At 45.8% G+C, this 20894-nt stretch overlaps 1 protein-coding gene and 1 non-coding gene across 7 annotated transcripts in view; one reads left to right on the top strand and one right to left on the bottom strand.

The window, feature by feature from the left end:
• The first annotated feature begins 1584 nt into the window (after window positions 1–1584).
• Window positions 1585–20894, top strand: part of WWOX (WW domain containing oxidoreductase) — a 973868-nt gene continuing 954558 nt past the window's right edge. The window contains exons 1-4 of one of the 6 annotated variants that reach the window (XM_073796721.1): window positions 1585–1831; window positions 6952–7016; window positions 9875–9932; window positions 12866–13044. In XM_073796721.1, coding sequence (XP_073652822.1) covers window positions 1725–1831; window positions 6952–7016; window positions 9875–9932; window positions 12866–13044 — 409 coding nt within the window. In that variant the 5' untranslated portion in view covers window positions 1585–1724. The remainder of the gene's footprint in view (window positions 1832–6951; window positions 7017–9874; window positions 9933–12865; window positions 13045–20894) is intronic. The other 5 variants (XM_019941674.3, XM_073796720.1, XM_019941690.3 and 2 more) reach the window with 5 other exon arrangements.
• Window positions 12034–12106, bottom strand: TRNAA-UGC (transfer RNA alanine (anticodon UGC)). The gene has a single exon. It is a non-coding gene; the product is annotated as a tRNA-Ala (tRNA).

The raw sequence follows: 20894 nt of genomic DNA, 5'->3' as shown, positions 1-20894 counted from the left end.
TTCTTAACTGGGGGCACAACTGGCAACGTCTGGAGACATTTTTGGTTGTTGCAGCTGCGGGAAAGGGAACGCTACCGGATCTAGTGTGTAGAGGACGGAGATGCTGCTAAACATCCTACAGAGCACAGGACAGTCCCCCACAACAAAGAATTATGTGGCCCCAAATGTCAGTAGTGTTGAAGTTGAGGAGCCCTGTGTCCATGGCAGGAGAAGCCTAGAGGAAGTTTTAAAGTGGTAAGAAGAGCAGAGGGTTGAACAAGAAGTTGAGAATCCTGCCAAGCGGAGCACTACCCAGCTTGAGGAAGATGCCATACTGTATCACCACCTGTGGAATGATGCCAAGTCATAGGCAACAGGTGCCAGCTGAGGCTCTGGCGATAAATCTAAGCAGTAGGTCCTTGAGAAGCAGAGCACAGGCTGAAGATAATCATTGGAGAAACCGAGGCTAAGCAGTTTGACTCTATGCATCCCCCTCTCCACCATTAGGGGATTTTGTGACCTAATTTCCTGTTCATATCAAAGGAATAATTTGGCTTGGGTGACAGGGGCAAGGGGTTAAATTGGGATAAGCAGAAAGGCAGCAGATTAATAGTAGCTCACTTAAATGTACATGAATTTGGAAAGAGTGATGTGATAGATCTGAGTTGGGATAGTGGGTCTGTTAAAACTGAAATATGGTTTCGTTAAGTTAGCTTTTGGTTGGGCAACTTCAAAGGAAAGCAAGTGTCTCCCCTAAAGAGCATGCAGAGCAGGAATCCCAAAGCAATATCAGTCTCAAGACTTGAAGAAAATAAAAAGCTAATCCCTTCTCCCCATTTTCATCCCTTTGAAACACATAATTCCTCTACGGAGGCTTGCATTCTTCTGAAAGCTAGGCCAGAGACATCACGGTCAGTAGATTTCCCTGTAACGATGAGCTAGGCAGCAAGTTCCAAGCAGGGAATGTTCTGGAAAATTCCATAAACGTTGGCCATTTATTATCAACAGAACCACGCTGTGGCTAGAAGAAACTTCTCCAGGACTGGGCATCAGAAGGTGCAGGAATTTGTGTTTTTAATGTTTCCCACTGTTTACAGCGTTGAGTTTACATGCACAACAAAGTTTGTGAATCAGCCTGGGTCATGGAACGCTCTGGAAGGTGTCTGAGCAGGAACATTCATTCTTCCGAATGCCCTAAAAAAAAAGGAGAGGCTATAGCCCAGAAAGCCAGCAGCTGCCTCCTTCCTTTCCGCGCCACGCTCTATTCCTGCAGGGTCTGGACTACATTTCCCAGGATGCCCAATTGCTGTAGCTCCTGCGGGATTGGCTAGAACAACGCGGAAGTGATTACGGGTCGCCCAGCAACGGGCGGAGTCCTGGACCGTGACTGGATGCCCACGCCCCCTTGCCTGCGGCTGGGAGGTGTCGAAGCTCGACTCCATCTTCAGAGACACAGAGCTCTCAACCGGCTTTTACTTCCAGCCGAGCGGCCGTGCGAGCTCGTGGGTTCTTTCCCCGTAGGTCTTCTCAGGCCCCGCCTCCTTTGACTCCGGCAGCTGCGCAATTGCGGAGACTGGATTCACCTGCCGAGTCGGAGGAGGGGCTCCGGGCGGCACAGTGCGCAGGCGCGGGCGTTCGGGGCTCGCGGCGCGCGGCGCTCGGTTGAAGCGGGAGTGAGTTCTGGTCGCGGAGACCCGGCAGCGGGCGGGCGAGCGAGCGGGTGACCGGGCGCCTCCTCTGCAGCCATGGCAGCCCTGCGCTACGCAGGCCTGGACGACACGGACAGCGAGGACGAGCTGCCCCCGGGCTGGGAGCAGAGAACCACCAAGGACGGCTGGGTTTACTATGCCAAGTAAGGGGGCCGCCTGGGGGCCGCCGGGTTTGGGACGCAGCTGGAACCCTGCCGCTCACCTGCTCGGGACTCCGCGCTGCCTTCGAATGCCACCTGCGCGGGGAGGGCCGCGGGCTCGCGCTCAGGCTTGGCCTGGGAGGGCGAAGTGGAAGTCATGGTTGAAGAGCTTCAGAGGGAAGGCTGCCGGGGTCCTGAGGACGGGCCATCCCCCTCTCTGGCCCTGGGTCCAGCGGGGGTCACCTGGCGGCGCTCATACGCGCCCTCTGCTGCCCAGTAGGCAGCGCTGCACGGTGCAAGGATGGCAGACCGGCCTCATTCCCTTTGCCCCCCCAAAATCAGAAAAAAATGCCGATGCCCCACTCCTTTCTGGGGGGTCTGGGTTGACGACCTAGGAGTGTGTGTTTTTAGCAAGTGTCCTAGTGTAACTATGTGTGTATATATATATATGTATACATATAAAATGGCTAATATAGCTTTACTATAGTTCTCAGGAAAGTTTTGGAAACACCAGGAGACCCTTTCTCCCACCACTTACTGTGTGACCTTGGGCCATTGGAATAACTCTCAGTCACGGGTTTCGTATCTGCTAAATACGTTGGTTGGAGAGTTTTAGTTGAGGCCCTGTACGTAAAGGCTTAGCACAGGCCTAAACATACTCAATGCTGGATAACTCTTAGTCTTTGCTGATTTCTGCAGCTGTGACAGCACCGTCCAGGCCTGATATTAGAATCACCTGGGGACCATCATAACTATAGATTTGGGGTCTCCACAGAGACGCTCATGCAGCAGGCAACCAACATAGGGATTCTTTATTTTTTAAGCTTTCCAGCTGAGGCAGTTACGGCTTTGAGAAACATGGATGTAAATCGGTGATTTTCAACACCTGGGAAACAAACTATCTTTTCCTGGCTTCCACCTCCAGGGATTCTCATTTAATTTTCTTGCCCCGCCTCCCGCCCCTAGTGGTAGGTTGTGAAACCTTCCCACGTGATTCTAATCTGCCCAAGGTTGTGAGCCTCTGCTGCCTTCGGTGGCTTGCTAGAAAGAAAAACAGGAGGAAACGACCTTGGTGAGTTCATTCAAGACACATTGGGAATGTATCCTGTGCCAGGCTCTTTGCTGGGCATTGGTTTTACTGAGATAAATAAGACCGCTCGTTGGGATTTCCCTGGCTGTCCAGTGGTTAAGACTCCGCATCCTCAGTGCAGGGGGCCCAGGATCGATCCCTCGTCAAGGAACTAAGATCCCACATGCCACACGTCGCGGCAAAAAAAAAAAAGTACAAAACATAAGACCGCTTGTCACTTTCATGAGTGCCCAGTCTTATAGGACAGAGCGATGTGCAGTGACGTGGTCCCCACGCAGTGTGTGTAGTGAGCGGCAGCCTGTTCAGCATGAGCTGTGTGGGTAGGTGGTGAGGTGCCTGGGGCAGTGGGCACCTGAGCTGTGCCTTAGAGCACAGGTAGAAGTGGGCAGGTCCAGGGGCAGGAGGGCAGCCCAGGTAGAAGAAACAGAGGCCCGGCCTGTGCGGTGGTGCAGGAACATGAAGATTGAGGTGGGAAGGAAGGGCACAGTTGGTTTATGGAGGCCTTTCTGTGCCTCGGAGGATCTGGGCTCTGTCAGCAGGACCCACGTGTCCACTGAAGACTTGGAGCCAGGGAGTGACCTCGGGTTTGTGTCTTTAGAAGGATGATTTCTGCTCTGGAGAATTGAAGGGGCATTTCTAGCAGCAGGGAGCCAGGGGGCAGTTGGCAGGCCCCGGGCAACTCGTGAATGGGCATTTGCTGTTGCCTCAGCCTTTGCCTGAAGCGCTCTTTCATCCCTCAGAGCTGAGCTTAAATGTCACTGCCCACGAGAGCGTTCCCTTGCATCGGCCCCGTGCCTGCCTTCCACCACTTTGCTCTCCCTTGTCTGTAGTTTTCTACGCTCTACTCGGCCCTGTTTTGCTCTCTGTCCCTCCCCACGTTGTCAACTTCGTGAGGGCGGGGACCTTTTCTCGTTCCCCTCTGTATCCCCCATGCTTAGCATCCTGGCGCCGTAAAGTAAATCCAGGGAACGAGTCTGTTAGCTCATCTAGGGAAGGTTTCCCGCGGGCCTCCCTGGGCAGGTGGCGTTCTAGGCCCTGGGGACACGAAGATGCGCACGGCCTACCTCCCGGCTTCGGGGGGCTCCTCTGCCCCTGCTCTGGGTGGGGCCTGTTCCCTTCTGGCCGCTGCCCCCAGAGCTCCCTGGCTTCCTTTCAAGTTCGCCTGGAACCTCGCGTTCGGTCTGGAGGCCCCTTCGCCTTCGCTCACCCTGCCTCCTGCACCTCACCTTGTGTTGGGTGGCTTTTCCCATCTGCTGCCTTCCTGGGTGGCATCCACTGTCTGGGCTTGGGGCTCTTCTTTCACTCGGTAAGACCTACACGCCCCAGCCAGCTCTGCTGACAGCTTCCGGGGAGCCCATGGCCAGGGGACTCGGTGGCGCCTATGCGGTCTCTGAAAAGTACGCCCCTCTCTGCCTCCTGCCCCCCACCCCGGTATCTGGCCCTGTTGTTTACACTGACTGTGGTGACAAGGCTTGGCGGGCTCCCAGCTGGGGGGTGGGGGTACCTCTCTCCAGACTCTCTCTCCTGTCCTACTGGCCTTCCGTTCTTTGGCTTGGGGTGGAAGGATGCCCCCGACCCATCCTGACCCTGGATTCCCAGCAGTCCCCCTTGATCTCTCCTGACCTGCAAGCATCCTGATCCTTCTTTTCACTCCTGATTCTAGAAGGTCACTTGTCCCCTGGGGTCTGGGCAACTTGGCTGATAGATTGCCCGTGCAGTCGTTCCTTTTTTCCATGGTCTTCATCCCACTGCGGCAGGGTTGTGCCCAAGGGCAGAGGCTGTAGCTCCCAACCAGGCCTCTGGGGTCTTGTGGGAAACCCCGTCGTAGTCTCACCCCTCTTCTGTTGTGTGGGTTCTGTCAACCCCTCAGGCTCCCTCACACTCCCCAGGGTGCACTCAGACCTCAAAGACACACGTGTCCCCTGGCTCAAGACCCCCCAGGCTGGGCTCCCATGGAGGGGACGTTCACGCTGCTGAGGACAGACCTGTTACCACAGAGAGCTGATGAGCCTTTCTCCCTTCCCTAGCACGGTCCGGAGAAGCTCCTCTGCCTTAACCAGGGGATGGGGCCTGTGGATGCCGTCACCTGGGCCGTCCTGGGTCCTCCACTCTCGCCCCCCTTTTATTCTGAAGCCTGGGCCTCTTGGCAGCAGAGGGATGGCTGGCCTGCCCCGATGGGAGGCGAGCCCCTGTCCACAAGTGGCTCTGGGTCTCCCAGTTAACTTCAAGAAACTATGCTTAAGGAAGGAAAAAAAAAAAACTTAGAGGAGCATACTTGAAAGTGATAGCCGTGTAATGTGGTGTGAATTTAACTTTGATCCCTTTGTTTTAAATTAAGATCACTGTTAATTATCTTTTTAAATGACAAAAAGCTTACTGAAAGAAAAGAAAAAAAAGGGCTTCTGTTTAAAGGAGAATAAGGTAATTTGGGGACATGTGTTGTAATTTTCTGTTCATTAAAAAGTCATTTTAGATTACAATGAGAAAGGAACACCCTTTAATTAATTTTTATATAAAAGTTTATTTAAAATAATCCTTTTCTGTCAAAGCCACGGTTCTTAGTTCTTCACACGTTACTCACTGAGTCCTCTATGACCCCAAGTAGTAGGGCCATAATTTTCCCCTTTGTACTGATGGGGAAACTGAGGCTGGAGGTTGAAAAACTTCTCCAAGGGATCCAAATTACAAAATGTAACCTGGTTCTTACTCCTGTTTGGGCTTCCTTTCTGCAGTCAGGGTTTGATGGTGGGGCGATAACACAGGTGGGAGTTGGTCCTTGCTGATACCCTCTGTTTGTACAGGGATCTAATTGTTCACCAGTCGCTGTCCCAGGTATGGTGTCTCTTACCTTTGCAGCAGCTCTGTGAGGTGGATGTGCTTCTAGGGAGACTGGCTCACTGAGTGCAGGCAGTACAGGAGCTCAGGTCTTTGGCCTTTTGAGTCCAGTGTCCACTGTGTCCTTGTACTGGCCACCGTTAGTTTGCAGAAACACCAGAAGCCAGCAGTTCCTGGAAAGACCCTGCTTTTGACGTGCAACGTCTTACAAGAGCGTTCACAAGCTCTCTGTATTTATTCTCTTTAAAATCATGGATAGGGAAGGAATATTCTATCATCTGGTTGTCAGTGATTAAGTATTATTTTCTACTTTGGCCTGAGCATGTGAACTTTGAATGCCTCTTGAAACATGCAGCTGTTTCCTTGATTAAGTAATTTTATGTTTTTCTCCACACTGGATCAGCTGTTGACAGGTGTTGCTAGTCTGTTATTGGCCCATGGTTTCATTGATAACTGTGTGTGCTCTTCCGAGATGAAATGCTAGTTTGGCGCAGAAATCAGACTAGTTTGTATATTTGATTTGTTGAAAATAATAGAACTTTTGAGGGCTTTTTATGCCAAGTACTGTGTTCAAACCTTTATTTACAGTATTCTCGTAGCATTCTCCTCAGATGAATACTAGGATTATTATGCAGATGAGGAAATTGAGGCTCCAAAGGTGAGTGAGTGACCTACGGAGCTGCCTTACCCTCTTGGATGAAATTAGGAATCTGTGCTTAAAAAACACTTTGAAGTTAAATCTGTGGAAAGAATAAACATTTAAGAAGATTAAGGTTATATCTAAATGGTACATGCATATCAGCATTATAAATTTGACTGAAATTTTTCAACTTATCCTGGAATAAAACTAAAACGAAAACTAAAACAAGTACAAAACGAAACACATCTCTAGGTATTTTGAGTGATTCAGCGAGATTCCTAGAGTTGACCCCCCTTTGGGGTCAAGTCCCCTTCCTCTGGCTTCACCACCAGCTAACAGATACAGGTTTTCGGGAGATTTTTCCCAGTGTGCTGCTGCTTCCAAACTAGAGAATTTGACCTGATGCAAACAGTAACATTTATAATCTGAATATTCCTTTCTGACTGTCTGACTTGAGTACTCTTGAGAGTCAAAAAAAATTTAATGCCATTGATTAATTTTTAGAAGTGTAACTTTTACTTACTACGTATTCCGTGGATTTTTTTTTTTTTTTAACAGTCACACGGAAGAGAAGACTCAGTGGGAACATCCGAAAACTGGGAAAAGAAAGCGAATAGCAGGAGGTTTGTATGTTTTTGTCATAAAGCAGAGACTTTTGTATTTAAAGCATTAATGAGATGGGAAAACTGTCACAGGAGCTGGACTCTCCCTCTGGGGAGTTTGTAGGATTCGGTAGAAGGAAGTGATGAGCTCTTGGGGTGGAGTGCTTAGGATGATTTCTTAAATAAGAAGGTATTAAAATAATAGGGGCCTTGAATTCACAGTTCATTAGATTTTTCCGTAGTTGCCCTGCTTGTAAAGTTGGTCTTGGTTCCTATCCTGGAATTAAATACATCAGCGTTTGATAGAATTCGTAAAGCTTGCCTTGACTTGTAGGTGCTTCTGAGTAAGTGTGTCATGCATGGAATAGAAGTGTAAGAAGGTCCCTGCTCTCAAGAGGTTGAGGGTCCATTTGAAAAGACAACATGTGCCCTTGGGAAAAAAATGCAACCGGTCTATAATATGAATCTTCACAAGTCAGCATATGAATGGTATTGGGTGCCTGCTGTAGTGTAGATAACGTTCTGGGAATTCATTCAAGGGAGAATTCATGTTGGTTGGAGCAACCAGTAAGGGTTTTGTGAAAAGCAGAAGCTGAATGGAGTGTTGAAGAATGATCAAGAACGAAATAGTATTTTATTTTATTTTATTTTTTGGCCACATGGCTTTCAGGATCTTAGTTCCCCGACCAGGGATTCAACCCAGGCCCAGCAGTGAACGTGTGGACTCCTAACCACTGGACTGCCAGGGAATTCCCAAGAATGAAATAGTCTTAAAAATAGAGTTGCCATATGATTCAGCAGTCCTGCTCCTGGGCATATATCCAGAAAAAAACCGTAATTCAAAAAGCTGCATGCACTCCTATCTTCATAGAAGCACTATTCACAGTAGCCGAGACATGGAAGTAACTTGACTATCGATCAAAAGATGAATGGATAAAGATGATGTGGTATTGGGTTGGCCAAAAAGTTCCTTCGGTTTTTAAGTAAAAATAAGACACATTTTTCATTTTCCCAAGAACTTTATTGAACAACATATTCACTGTTTTGTTCCACTACCTTCTGCCATTTTTCAGGCAACTTCATAATTCCATCTTCCCAGAACTTTTAACTTTTTGAGCAAAGAACTGTTCCAGGTACCTTCTACTGTCTTCCAGAGAATGGAAATATTTTCCATTAAGAGAATTTTGTAAAGACCGAAACAAATGGAAATGCGAAGGTGCAATGTCTGGTGAATACGGCAGATGAATCAGAACTTCCCAGCCAAACTGTAACAGTTTTTGCCTGGTCATCAAAGAAACATGCAATCTTGCATTACCCTGATGGAAGATGATGCGTTTTCTGTTGACTAATTCGGAACGCTTTTCGTCGAGTGCTGCTTTCAGTTGGTCTAACTGGGAGCAGTACGTGTTGGAATTAATCGTTGGTTTTCCAGAAGGAGCTCATATTAGAGGACTCCCTTCCAATCCCACCATATACACAACATCACCTTTGGATGAAGACTGGTTTGCTGTGGTTGGTGGTGGTTCATTTTGCTTGCCCCACGATTTCTTCCGTTACACATGATTGTACAGTATCCACTTTTCGTCGCCCGTCACAATTTGTTTTAAAAACAGAATATTTTCCTTACGTTTAAGTAGAGAATTGCATACAGAAATAAGGTCAAGAAGGTTTTTTTTGCTTAACTTATGTGGAACCCAAACATCAAAGCGATTAACGTAACCAAGCTGGTGCAAATGATTTTCCACGCTCGATTTGGCTATTTTGAGTATATCGGCTATTTCCTGCATGGTATAATGTTGATTGTTCTCAATGTCTCGATTTGATTGCTATCGACTTCAACTGGTCTACCCGACCATGGAGCATTGTCCAGTGAGAAATCTCCAGCATGAAACTTCACAAACAACTTTTGACACATTCCATCAGGCACAGCACTTTCTCCATACACCGCACAAATCTTTTTTTGTGTTTCAGTTGCGTTTTTACCTTTCTTGAAATAATAAAGGATAAAATGCTGAATATGTTGCTTTTTCCCTTCCATCTTCAATATTAAAAAGGCTACACAAAAATTCACCAGTTTTGATGTTTTTTTAAAAGGCATGCTGTTATGACGGCTGTCACAGTACAGTCTAACAAAATTGTTTCGAATGAAGTTAGACAACTAAGCACTAATAGAGTCATCTTATGGAAAACACCAAACAAATTTTTTGGCCAACCCAGTACAAAGGAGTATTACTCAGCCATAAAAAAGAATGAAATAATACCATTTGCAGCAACATGGATGGACCTAGAGATTATCATACTAAGTGAAGTAACTCAGAAAGAGAAAAACAAATATCATATGGTATCACTTATATGTGGAATCTAAAATATGCCACAAATGAACATATCTACGAAACAGGAACAGATTCACAGACATAGAGAACAGGCTTGTGGTTGTGAAGGTGGGGGTGAGGGAGGGATGGATTGGGAGATTGGGTTTAGCTGATACAAACTTATATATAGAATTGGTAAACAACAAGGTCCTACTGTATAGCACAAGAAACTGTATTCAATATCCTGTGATAAAGCATAATGGAAAAGAATATGAAAAATAATATATGTCAAACTGAGTCACTGCTGTACAGCAGAAGTTAACACTGTAAATCAACTATACTTCAATAAACTTAAAAAAAAAAAGAATGAAATAGTGTTAATTCCAAGCAAGAGGCAGAATGTAGAGTCTGGTTGGGGTAATGGGCCTTCTGTACCTGCCATAGTTGGAGCACGTGACCTGCTGGTCTGGTGGGATAGGTCTGGGGCTGGAAGGGCAGGGGCTTCAGTTCACCCCACCCCATCCCACCCCCACCCCCACATAGACCTGTTGTCCTTCTGTGTTTCAGATTTGCCCTATGGATGGGAACAAGAAACTGATGAGAATGGACAAATGTTTTTTGTCGAGTAAGTGTCTACAAAAAAATTTCTTAGCCATCTTGCTTTTTATTTAATTAATTAATTTATTTTTAATACATTTATTTATTTATTTTTGGTTGCATTGGGTCTTTGTTGCTGCACGTGGGCTTTCTCTAGCTGTGGCAAGCCGGCGCTACTCTTTGTCGCGGTGCGCGGGCTTCTCATTGCGGTGGCTTCTCTTATTGTGGAGCGTGGGCTCTAGGCGTGCGGGCTTCAGTAGTTGTGGCTCGCAGGCTCAGTAGTCGTGGCACACAAGCTTAGTTGCTCCACGGCATGTGCAATCTTCCCGGACCAGGGCTTGAACCCGTGTCCCCTGCATTGGCAGGTAGATTCTTAACCACTAGGGAAGTTCCATCCTGCTTTTTAATAGGAACTTTTTTGTACAAGGAATATACTTTGACTGTAGGAAAATATTATATAGTGTATAAGTGTAATCCTATCAGCAGGACTAACTGCTTTTAGCAATTTTTGGATTTTTTTCTTCCAGTCTTTCTATATAAGTGCTTAAAAAAAAAAAGTATTGCACTAACTGTTTGGTAAACTGTTTTTTCTACATAATTCTTATGAGCATTTTCTCATATCTTTATAAATTTTTGAAGACAATGATGTTTAACGGTTATATAGTATTATTTTGTATAGATATACTGTAATTTATCAAATTACCTACTGGGCATTGATGTTGTTAAATTCTTGTGATCTGGCTTCTGTACAGGCAGACCTTGTCTTATTGCACTTTGCAGATACTGCGTTTTTTACAGATTGAAGGTTTGTGGCAACTCCCCCTCAAGGGAGTCTTTTGGCTCCATTTTTCCAGTAGCAGTTGCTCGGTTCGTGTCTCTGTGTCACGTTTCGGTAATTTTCGCAATATTTCAGACCCTCCACTAGCAAAAACGTTGGTGACTCACCGAAGTCTCAGGTGATGGTTAGCATTTTTTAGCAATCGAGTATTTGTTAATTAAGGTGTGTATATTTTTTTAGACACGCTGTTTCACACTTAATAGACTGTAGTGTAAACATAACTTTCATACGCTCTGGGAAACCACACAATTTGTGTGACTCGGTTTATTGCGTGCGACACTGACTTTTTTTTAAGTTTATTTATTTATGGCTGCGTTGGGTCTTCATTGCTGCACGCGGGCTTTCTCTAGTTGCAGCGGGCGAGTGGGGGTTACTCTTCGTTGTGCGCAGGCTTCTCACTGCGGTGGCTTCTCTTGTTGTGGAGCATGGGCTCTAGGTGTGTGGGCTTCAGTAGTTGTGGCTTGCAGGCTCTAGAGCATAGGCTCAGTAGTTGTGGCGCATGGGCTTAGTTGCTCTTCGGCATGTGGGATCTTCCCGGACCAGGGCTCGAACACGTGTCCCCTGCATTGGCAGGCGGATTCTTAACCACTGCGCCACCAGGGAAGCCTGACACAGACTTTATTGTATTGGTCTGGAACTGACCCTGCAATGCAGTATCTCCAAGGTATGCCTGTAATTATAAAGAGCATCCTCCTCTGTAAAACTATCCTTGGAATAAATTCCAGTAACAAACAGCAACAGTAACCACGCATCTGGCACCTAACATGAGCCAGGCATGTTCTAACCAACTTATACCTGTAGTATCAGCTCATTCAGTCCCTGAAGTGCCCTAAGGGAGGCGAGCGCTGGGCTGCCTGGCCAGTCATTTCCCCACTCTGATCCCGTTAGAGAGGTGTGCTGGTAAATGCTTAACAACCAGTTCCCTGGGGGGAAAAGCCCATATTTGCTTCCGTGGTATAAGTACTTCCCCTATAGCTTATTTCCAGCGACCGAGGTAAAGTCACTGAGGAGTTGGGAAGAGAGATGCACATTTGGGTCTTGTGAGCCAGGGTGACCCGGCTCCCCCCCTGCTCTGTCCTCTGTAAGACACTGGAGTCAAAATGCTTATCTGGCATCTGTGGTTATAAGTAAAATGAAAGTCGGATTATTCTTGAGTCTTAGTGTTTATGGGGTGACGAGTATTGATTTTAAACTGTGTATAATTTTACACACACATACATGTTACAAATACATTTTTTTTTAATGTTTTTATTTATTTTTTGGCTGCACCGTGGGGCTTGCGGGATCTTAGTTCCCCGACCAGGGATCGAACCTGGGCCCTCGGCAGTGCAAGTGCTGAGTCCTAACCACTGGACTGCCAGGGAATTCCCACAAATGCATTTTAAATCATGAAATCTTTCTTTCTGGAGAGTTTTTAATAGTTTTCAAGATATTTTGAGGTCTATCTCAAACCCCGAGATCACATTTAAAATGTAAAAAATAAACCTGTTCTGTAAGGAGCAGCCTATTCATCTGTATGAACAGGTTGTACTGATGTATTTTAATATGTTGTTTATACTACCAGTATAGTTTAATATTCTTTCTACAAGATTTCAGTCAACTCCAAATCAAAACTACAGTGTGTGAGTACAGCCTTATAATGAAAATTATTAGAATTTCAGTAGTTGGCTGGTTTCATATTTACTGTCTTTCATCATTTTGAGTTTTCTACTTCTTTACCAATCTTCTTAGGCCCTTGCACATAAGAGATTTAATTGAAATCTACTGACAAGAGTGCCTGATGGATCTTATAGCCACATTTACATGAATTAAAAGAAAAAAACCCCAAAGCCTACTCCATGTTTGAGATCTGAGGGTACAAGGCAGTGCTTTGTATGTTACAGCCTATTTTACGGGCAGTTCTGAAGAAAATGCTTCGACGGCTGTCTTTCTAGGCAGGAATATAATCCTTCTGGAGGCCAGAAGATAGATTAAATGGACCCGGGTCTTTCCGGGGTTAAGAATAAGCCTTTTTTAGTCCATGAAAAATGGGGTTTGCCTAGCCTAAACTATAAGATTATCTTGTAATTATAAATGCCTGTGTTCACTGCTGTAGGTTCACTGCTTTCTCCTTTTCTTTGCAGCCACATAAATAAAAGAACTACCTACTTGGACCCAAGACTGGCATTTACTGTGGACGATAATCCTACGAAGCCAACCACCAGACAGAGATACGACAGCAGCACAACCGCCATGGAAATCCTCCAGGGCCGGGATTTCAGTGGCAAAGTGGTCGTGGTTACCGGAGCGAATTCGGGAATAGGTAGGTTGTTAACTGACAGCGATGGTTGTTGTTGTTATTATTTTTTTTGTCACTGCTATGATGAAATCTGCTGTAGTCTAACCATAAGAAAACTTTGTTTGGTGGTTCTCTAATTTAAAAGGTATTTATAGCCTTTTCAGCTATCGTGTCATTAAAGTTCTGGGCCCTTTTTCAGTCCCAGTGTTTCCATGGAAGGAGGGCCGTGTCAGGGCTGACCTTGAATTCTCTGAAAGCTGAACACTCAGCGGAAGATGGTGGCTATTTTGGTTCTTCAGGATGAGAGACAGCTGGCTCTGTCTAGGAGTTTCTGACCTGGTCTGCGTGGTGTGCGGTCATGGTCCAGTTACCTGGGTTCTTCGGCCCAACACTGACTGGTAATGGAATATTGGGAACAGTGGTGTGTCAGGGCTTTGGGACAGAGGACACTGCAGCTGTCCGTTGGTTACGGAGAATATGATTTTCTTTGGAGAACAGGATCTTCTTTCTTTGCAGAGTCGGAGAATTAGCTGCCCTCTTGGTTGCCTGCGTTTAACTGCGGTGGCGGTCATGAGGGAGGGGCTCCGGGGGTGTCCTCTCCTTAGCCTCATGGGCTGGTAGAGAAGCTGCGGCAAAGCAGATGCTCCTGCGTTCACTCTCCAGATGATTTAATTCTTCCTTTGCTTTGGTCCATTGACATGAATGTCTGAATCTGTGAGAACCAGCTGCTTTGAGTAAGGATACGCATCCTCAGGTTAATTTACAGAGACAAAACATGGAATTGTGCTCAGCTGTCTTCTGGCAAGTTCGCTCCTTTTCACCCTTCATGGTGCTCCCCACCTCACTGGCCTTCTCTCTCACCAGCTTTGTCTCCTCAACGGTTTGTGTATCCCCTGCACTTCTTTCTCTGTCTTGCTTCATTTTCGGTGACCTCTTCTTGAACTTGCAGAAGCATTCCCTGGTATCATCAGGGCACGTATAGGAAGTGACATACATTCTTGACATACATCAATTGTTATATAGTACAGGGTTGAAAATCTAACAAGCTACGGTCCCAGAGCGGAACTTTTGACTGTACCTGTCCATTAAGGCAAAGAAGCATATGGAATTTTTTTTTTAAATGAAAGGGATTTATTTAAAATCAACTCTCAGACCTCATCCTGGGCTCAGAATATGTTCAGTTCGGTTTTCTGAATCACATCGGGGTTCATTCTATTGTCATCGATAGGAAAAGCTGATGATGCTATATTAAAAGTAACAGCTGGATCCTCAGTCGTCCAGGAAACAGTGTGTTGTGTGGATGGCGTTGACTACTGTTACGTGAGCGTGTGGACCAAGACAGTGTAGAATAATTAAGAAAAAATAAGGACTTAAGTAAAATACCTCTTCTTATTTAACACTCGGTTAACCAGAGAATTAACTATAAGATCTCATTCCCTTAATCTCGTGGCTAGACAGTTTCTTCCTTTCATAAGTAAGATAAGTGACTACTGATGGTTTGTGCGTAAGTGTTGAAACTTGGCCGTGTCTGACATTAGATGGCAGGCCTTCTGAAGCTCTGCTGAAGATTTGCCGCGTGAGGCCTATGACGTCATGATCCAGGACTAAAGGCACTGGTCCAGAATATGCAAAGAGCTATGTGTAGTTGGGTATTGCATCCTGGTCGGAAGGGAGGATGAGGTTCTGAAGCATTGAGAAGAAATGTGTCGGTCAGAGTGGACCTCGGACCTCTCGGAGGCAAGCTCTGTGCCTCTTCCCAGCTGCCGCTTCCCCTTCCTGAGGTTCCTGATCTTTCTTGTGGGCCCTGCAAGTAGGTGCCCGTGGTCCAGTCACATGTGATGGTAAGTCGGACAGCTCAGGCTGGAAGGGAGGTTGGGGAAGGTCTCCAAGCGCGCCCCCCATCCCCATTTCCCCAGCTCGAACCTTCATTGCCTTCAGCTCTGCCTGGTCTCCCCGTGACCCCTCCAGTCTCGAGAAGCCCGAGTCCAGGGGAGTGCTGGAGATTTGTCTGCTTAATATTTGAAACAACATCAGACCGAACATTCCAGGCAATCAGATCCTCGCAAAGAACTCTGGCGCTGCAGCCGTGGTATCAGGCTTAAAGCAAAGAGCCGAAGGCAAGCCCGTGGCTTTGCCGTCATCACTTAGGCAGCTTTTATATCCCACGCGGCTGCCTTAGAGAGTGTCCTTGTCCAAGTAGGCTGTGCCTTCCAGGTAAATTTCTTCTCCTGAACTATGAAACATGCCAATTTAGAAATCGCTATCACCACTCTGTTTCTGCCCCTTTCAAATGGAACAGCTGAGCGCAGAGTGAATCAGGCATCTTCGCTCCCAACACTCCTCGGCGTTCGGGAGTCATCTTCTCTTGAAGCTTGAACGGTGTTGGCCTGCACTTTTCCTCTTGCTGCTCAGGGGAGCCCGGTTCCTACGTGTGAACTGTCCAGTCTTTAGCCTCATGGATGTCTGTGCTCTTGGGAGCAGAGTGGGCTGTTACAAAACACCGGTCTTTATTTTGAGAGTGGTGATTCCACAGCTAAAAACACAGGTAACCTAATTGGCTTTACAAAGGTTGGTTTACAAATCTGGTATTCCCAGTGATGCTTTTTGTTCGTGTTTTTGAATTCCCTGCAAGGCACCTGTCTGTTGGACTTGCCATTGGGAGGGGGCTCTCTGTTGTGAAGGGGACGCTCGGGCGGTGAGAGGGGACGCCTTCCCTGGTGGACGGCAGGGACGTGCCAAGACACTGCCCCCTTTGACGTGGCCTCTATGTAGATTCTCTCTTGTCGTCCATGTTGGGTACCTCGCCCCCCCTCCACCCTGGCTGTAAGGGATACAGAACTGTATTTTGAACTTTGGATATTTTATGTTCCGAAGGCAATTGGAGGGACTCTTGCTTATTAATTCAGCTTATAAAGATCAGGGTGGTGCAGGTCCGTAGACGGATTCAGAGGAAATGCCACAATAAAGCGTTTTGCATTCTTGGAAGTTTGTAGGCAGATACTGCGGTTGACTGGGTTCAGCTGTCCAGATGGGGAGTCGGCAAACTACAGCCCGTGGGCTAAATCTGACTCCCGCCTGATCTTGCAAGTAAAGTTTTACTGGACCATGGCCACGCCTGTTTATTTCTGTTTTGTCTGTGGCTGTGTTCATGTGACCAGCAGAGTTGCATAAATACGGCAGAGACCCTGTGGCCTGCACAGCCTAGAATATTTACTGTCTGGCCCTTAATGGAAAACGTTTGCCTACCCCTGCCTCAGATGGTCTAATCCCTTTCAAAATAAGATCACCCCAGCATGCTGTGAGTCAGCCTCAAGTTAGGTGAAATTTAGATAAAGCGGATGCCCCAGGCCATGAGGAAGATGGTGGCAACACATTATACGTGTCTGTTGGGGATGCCCCCCCAGTGCCTGTGCCTCCTGCCTCACCTCTGTCCCTAGCTTTAGGGAGCTGCAGGCCTTAGGACGTTGCAGCCTCTGAAATGACACTCTTCTCTCATCGACCTTTGTTTAATGAGCCTTCTGAACCCTAAGAACTTCGTGTAGATTGAGTGCTGTAGCTTGTGGACCTGTCTCGGTGGAGCTCAGCCTCTCAGTGTCCACGGGGAAGTCACCTGTGCACCCAGAGCTTCCTTCCGCCAGCAGACCGCGAGGCCGGGAGGCCCGGTCCCCACGGCTAAGCCGTAGAGGTGAGGGAGGAGTTCATTTCTGTTTGTGCTCAGCTTAGCGCTGGGCAGGAAGGGGCGGGGCGGGTGTCCACGGCGACCTGGAGTTAGTGGCTCGATGCCTCTGATTTGGTAAAAAACGAAAACAAAAAAACGAATGGAGATGACTTCAACATGGTGATCATTAAATATGGACCTTAATGCGAAGTCTCCGGAGAGGGGGTCTCAGAGGCTTCCTGTTGCGGAAGATCCCATAGCTGCTTCTCTAGACTCAGCCTGTCAATCGAGCGGATTGGGCTCTGCTTATAAATAGCTCAGTACAAAATGCTGCCTTCTCAAATCTGAGGGCTGACATGTGCTCCTCCAAGGCCGGACCCTTCTCACGAGGGATTACCTGAATGCCTAAATATGGGGCAGCGCCTGCCCTGCACACTGTCCCTGGGAGCGGGGACGTTTGTTGGAAATCGTGCAGATAGTTGTAGGGTGCAGATGGATCATCGTGGCACCTACGGAGTGAAATCCAGGTTCTGTCAAACAACCATTGAAAAAATATTAACAAGTATGCACAGCTTAGCCATTTTCAGTCTCCTGTTCACTGGCAATGATGGATGATAAAGCTTTCTTCCTAACTTCTAGTCTTAAACCAGTAGTGGTTAAAATTTGGTTTTTGAATCCCTCTCCGAGTACAGTCAGGATGAAAAGTTTCTTCGACCCTTTGAAGTTTCATAACACTGGGCTGTTTCGAATGTTATGACTTGAAATCTGGAATAGCCTGGCCTGGTTTCGATTTGTGAGTCAGAGGACCCGTTAACAAGAACAAAACTGTTTTTTTGCCTGAACATATACAAGCTAGCCACCTTAGCATACACCAGGAAAATTTGTTTTGGGACTGACACTTTAATTTTCTATTGGTATTTATGTTATATATAATAATCCTCCCTAAGGTTCATTACAGGGATTCTAATAATGTGTGTACGTGTATACACACACTTATATACCAAAATTGATATACTTTGAGATATAAAAAGTATTTGCTCAAGCTATCAAAGTCAACCCCAAATTTGTTCTTGAAACAAAATGAAGGTATTGGATTTCCATGTGGGAATCCCAAAATGTTGTAGTTTAATGTTGAAATTGGTTGTTTTGGCTTAGAGAGCCTGTTTTTTAGAGCTTGGGGTCTTCTTGCAAAATCATGTGTTGAAATTACAGTGTGAAGTGGAGTTGCCATATTGTTTTATCGTACAAATCATCACCGCGATGAATTCATATCTGGTGTAGATTCTACCAGTTCTACGGTAATACAAGAGAAGTGCTTTTCTTCATGTAGAAAAGTGTATTCATTGTTAACATTTTAAACCCACACTTTGACAGTAATGAACCAGACTCTTCTTCTCCACCCTCAGATCTTTGTTTTCTTTTCCACACCTAGTGTTACTAAAATTTGCCTTCTAGCCTAAATCATGCCTTTGACTTTTCTTCCTCAGTTATTCCAAAAGATCCCATAAATTCGAGGCCATAGGCCACCTTAGAGTCATTTTCTTGGTTAAAACTTACTCATATGGGGTCATTACACTAGGGATCTTGAAATGCCTGATTACAGTTTTCTTTCCGGTTGTCAACAAGACTTAAACTAGTGGGATTTTTTTTTTTTTTAATTATTTTTTTTGCAGTACATGGGCCTCTCACTGCTGTGGCCTCTCCCGTTGCAGAGCACAGGCTCCGGACGCGCAGGCTCAGCAGCCATGGCTCACGGGCCCAGCCGCTCCACGGCATGTGGGATCTTCCCGGACTGGGGCACGAACCTGCGGCCCCTGCATCGGCAGGCGGACTCTCAACCACTGCGCCACCAGGGAAGCCCCTAAAACTAGTGCGATTTTGACCTTTATCTTCTTTTTAAGAACCTGGTGCTCATTAAGTAGAGGAAAATTTTCTGAAATAATCTAAATAATCTTTTGGGAATTCACACTCCCATATATTAAAAAAAATTTTTTTTTTAGGTTTTATTTTATTAGTTTTTTATACAGCACGTTCTTATTAATTATTTTATACATATTAGTGTATATATGTCAATCCCAGTCTCCCAACTCATGCTTTCCCCCCTTGGTGTCTCTACATCTGTGTCTGTTTCTGCCTTGCAAACTGGTTCATCTGTACCATTTTTCTAGATTCCACGTATATGCATTAATATACTAAAATTTTAAAAAAAATTTTAAAAAATTTATTTTTTGGCTGCATTGGGTCTTCGTTGCTGCACGCGGGCTTTCTCTAGTTGCGGTGAGCGGGGGCTACACTTCCTTGCAGTACATGGGCTTCTCATTGCGGTGGCTTCTCTTGTTGTGGAGCACGGGCTCTAGGTGCGTGGGCTTTAGTAGTTGTGGCTCGCGGGCTCTAGAGTGCAGGCTCAGTAGTTGTGGTGCACGGGCTTAGTTGTTCCACGGCATGTGGGATCTTCCCGGACCAGGACTTGAACCCATGTCCCCTCATTGGCAGGCAGATTCTTAACCACTGTGTCACCAGGGAAGTTGCCAGACTCCCATTTTAATTTAAAAGCATTTGTGACCATTTCTCTTTTATGCTAAAATAAACCCATATATTGTAAGTAAAATGATTTTGAAATTATTTGTTCTGAGAAACTATTGAGATTTTTGACAATACTGGAAAAAGTCCTTGAATAATATTACATAAAAATTGAGAATTGGGGCTTCCCTGGTGGCGCAGTGGTTCAGAGTCCGCCTGCCAATGCAGGAGACAGGGGTTTGTGCCCCGGTCCGGGAGGATCCCACATGCCGTGGAGCGGCTGTGCCCGTGGGCCGTGGCCGCTGAGCCTGCGCGTCCGGAGCCTGTGCTCCGCAACGGGAGAGGCCACAGCAGTGAGAGGCCCGCGTACCGCAAAAAAAAAAAAAAAAAAAAAAATTGAGAATTAGTACCTTATGAATTAAACAACCTTTTTTACATTTAAATATTCTTAGACATTGAATATAAATGGGAATCACGTGATCAGAGTATTTTAGAAGCTATATATCTAAAGGAAAAGATCAATTGAAATATTCTAATGAGCCTCATCTCATAATTTGGTAATCACATCTAAAAAACTTATTTAAAAACGTATGTAGCACAGGGAGATCAGCTCGGTGCTTTGTGACCACCGATACACGTGGGATAGGGAGGGTGGGAGGGAGATGCAAGAGGGAGGAGATACGGGAATATATGTATATGTATAGCTGATTAACTTTGTTATAAAGCAGAAACTAACACAACATTGTAAAGCAATTATACTCCAATAAAAATGTTAAAAAATAAAAATGTAGGACTTCCCTGGTGGCACAGTGGTTAAGAATCCGCCTGCCAGTGCAGGGGACACGGGTTCGAGCCCTGGTCTGGGAAGATCCCACATGCTGTGGAGCAACAAATAAGCCCGTGTGCCACAACTACTGAGCCTGCACTCTAGAGCCCATGTGCCACAACTACTGAAGCCCACGTGCCCATGCTCCACAATAAGAGAAGCCACGGCAATGAGAAGCCCGCACACCGCAACGAAGAGTAGCCCCCGCTCACCGCAACTAGAGAAATCCTGTGTGCAGCAACGAAGACCCAACACAGCCAAAAATGAATAAATAAAATAAATTTATTTTTGAAAGTATGTAATATATAATAATATATAAAGAATGAGTACCTCATTAGATACCAGCTGAAACATTTTTGTCACATGAGGTCAGTTGAATTTCATACTTGCATGTAGATTGAGATTTTAATTTATTTGCTATAGTGTCAGCATACAAATGAGACTCATACAAGCTGCTATTCATTGCCAAAGTGGTTCAAAAATCATAATTTAAAAATATTTCTGCCCTAATTGAGATTACAGGTGTTTTATCAGGTTTAAAAATTTGGCAATTATTTTACTTAATACCCAATTTTAAAAATTTGGTTTTTTGCTTTTACGTAATACGGTGACATAGCAATTGTCAGGAAAGAAAGGGTCCTATGTATTTTATGTTAATTACCTAAACGAGAACAGTCTTCATATATATTTATACTTTTCCTCCACTAGAGGGCTCTGTTGCCCTTTGATACAGTTAAACAAAAGCGGTAGCATCTCAATGCAGTTTTCTACCTCTCAGCCGGTCTTGCTTTCATTTTTGTTAAATAATGCCTTTTACTTTTCTAACGTATCTTTTAGGTCTTGTACTTCTTGGTGAAAGAGTTCAAACTG

The sequence above is a fragment of the Tursiops truncatus genome, chromosome 19 (assembly GCF_011762595.2).
Source record: "Tursiops truncatus isolate mTurTru1 chromosome 19, mTurTru1.mat.Y, whole genome shotgun sequence".
NCBI classification, from domain to species: domain Eukaryota; kingdom Metazoa; phylum Chordata; class Mammalia; order Artiodactyla; family Delphinidae; genus Tursiops; species Tursiops truncatus.
Note: the sequence above shows the minus strand (reverse complement) of the source record. Positions and strands in the feature narration are given on the sequence as shown.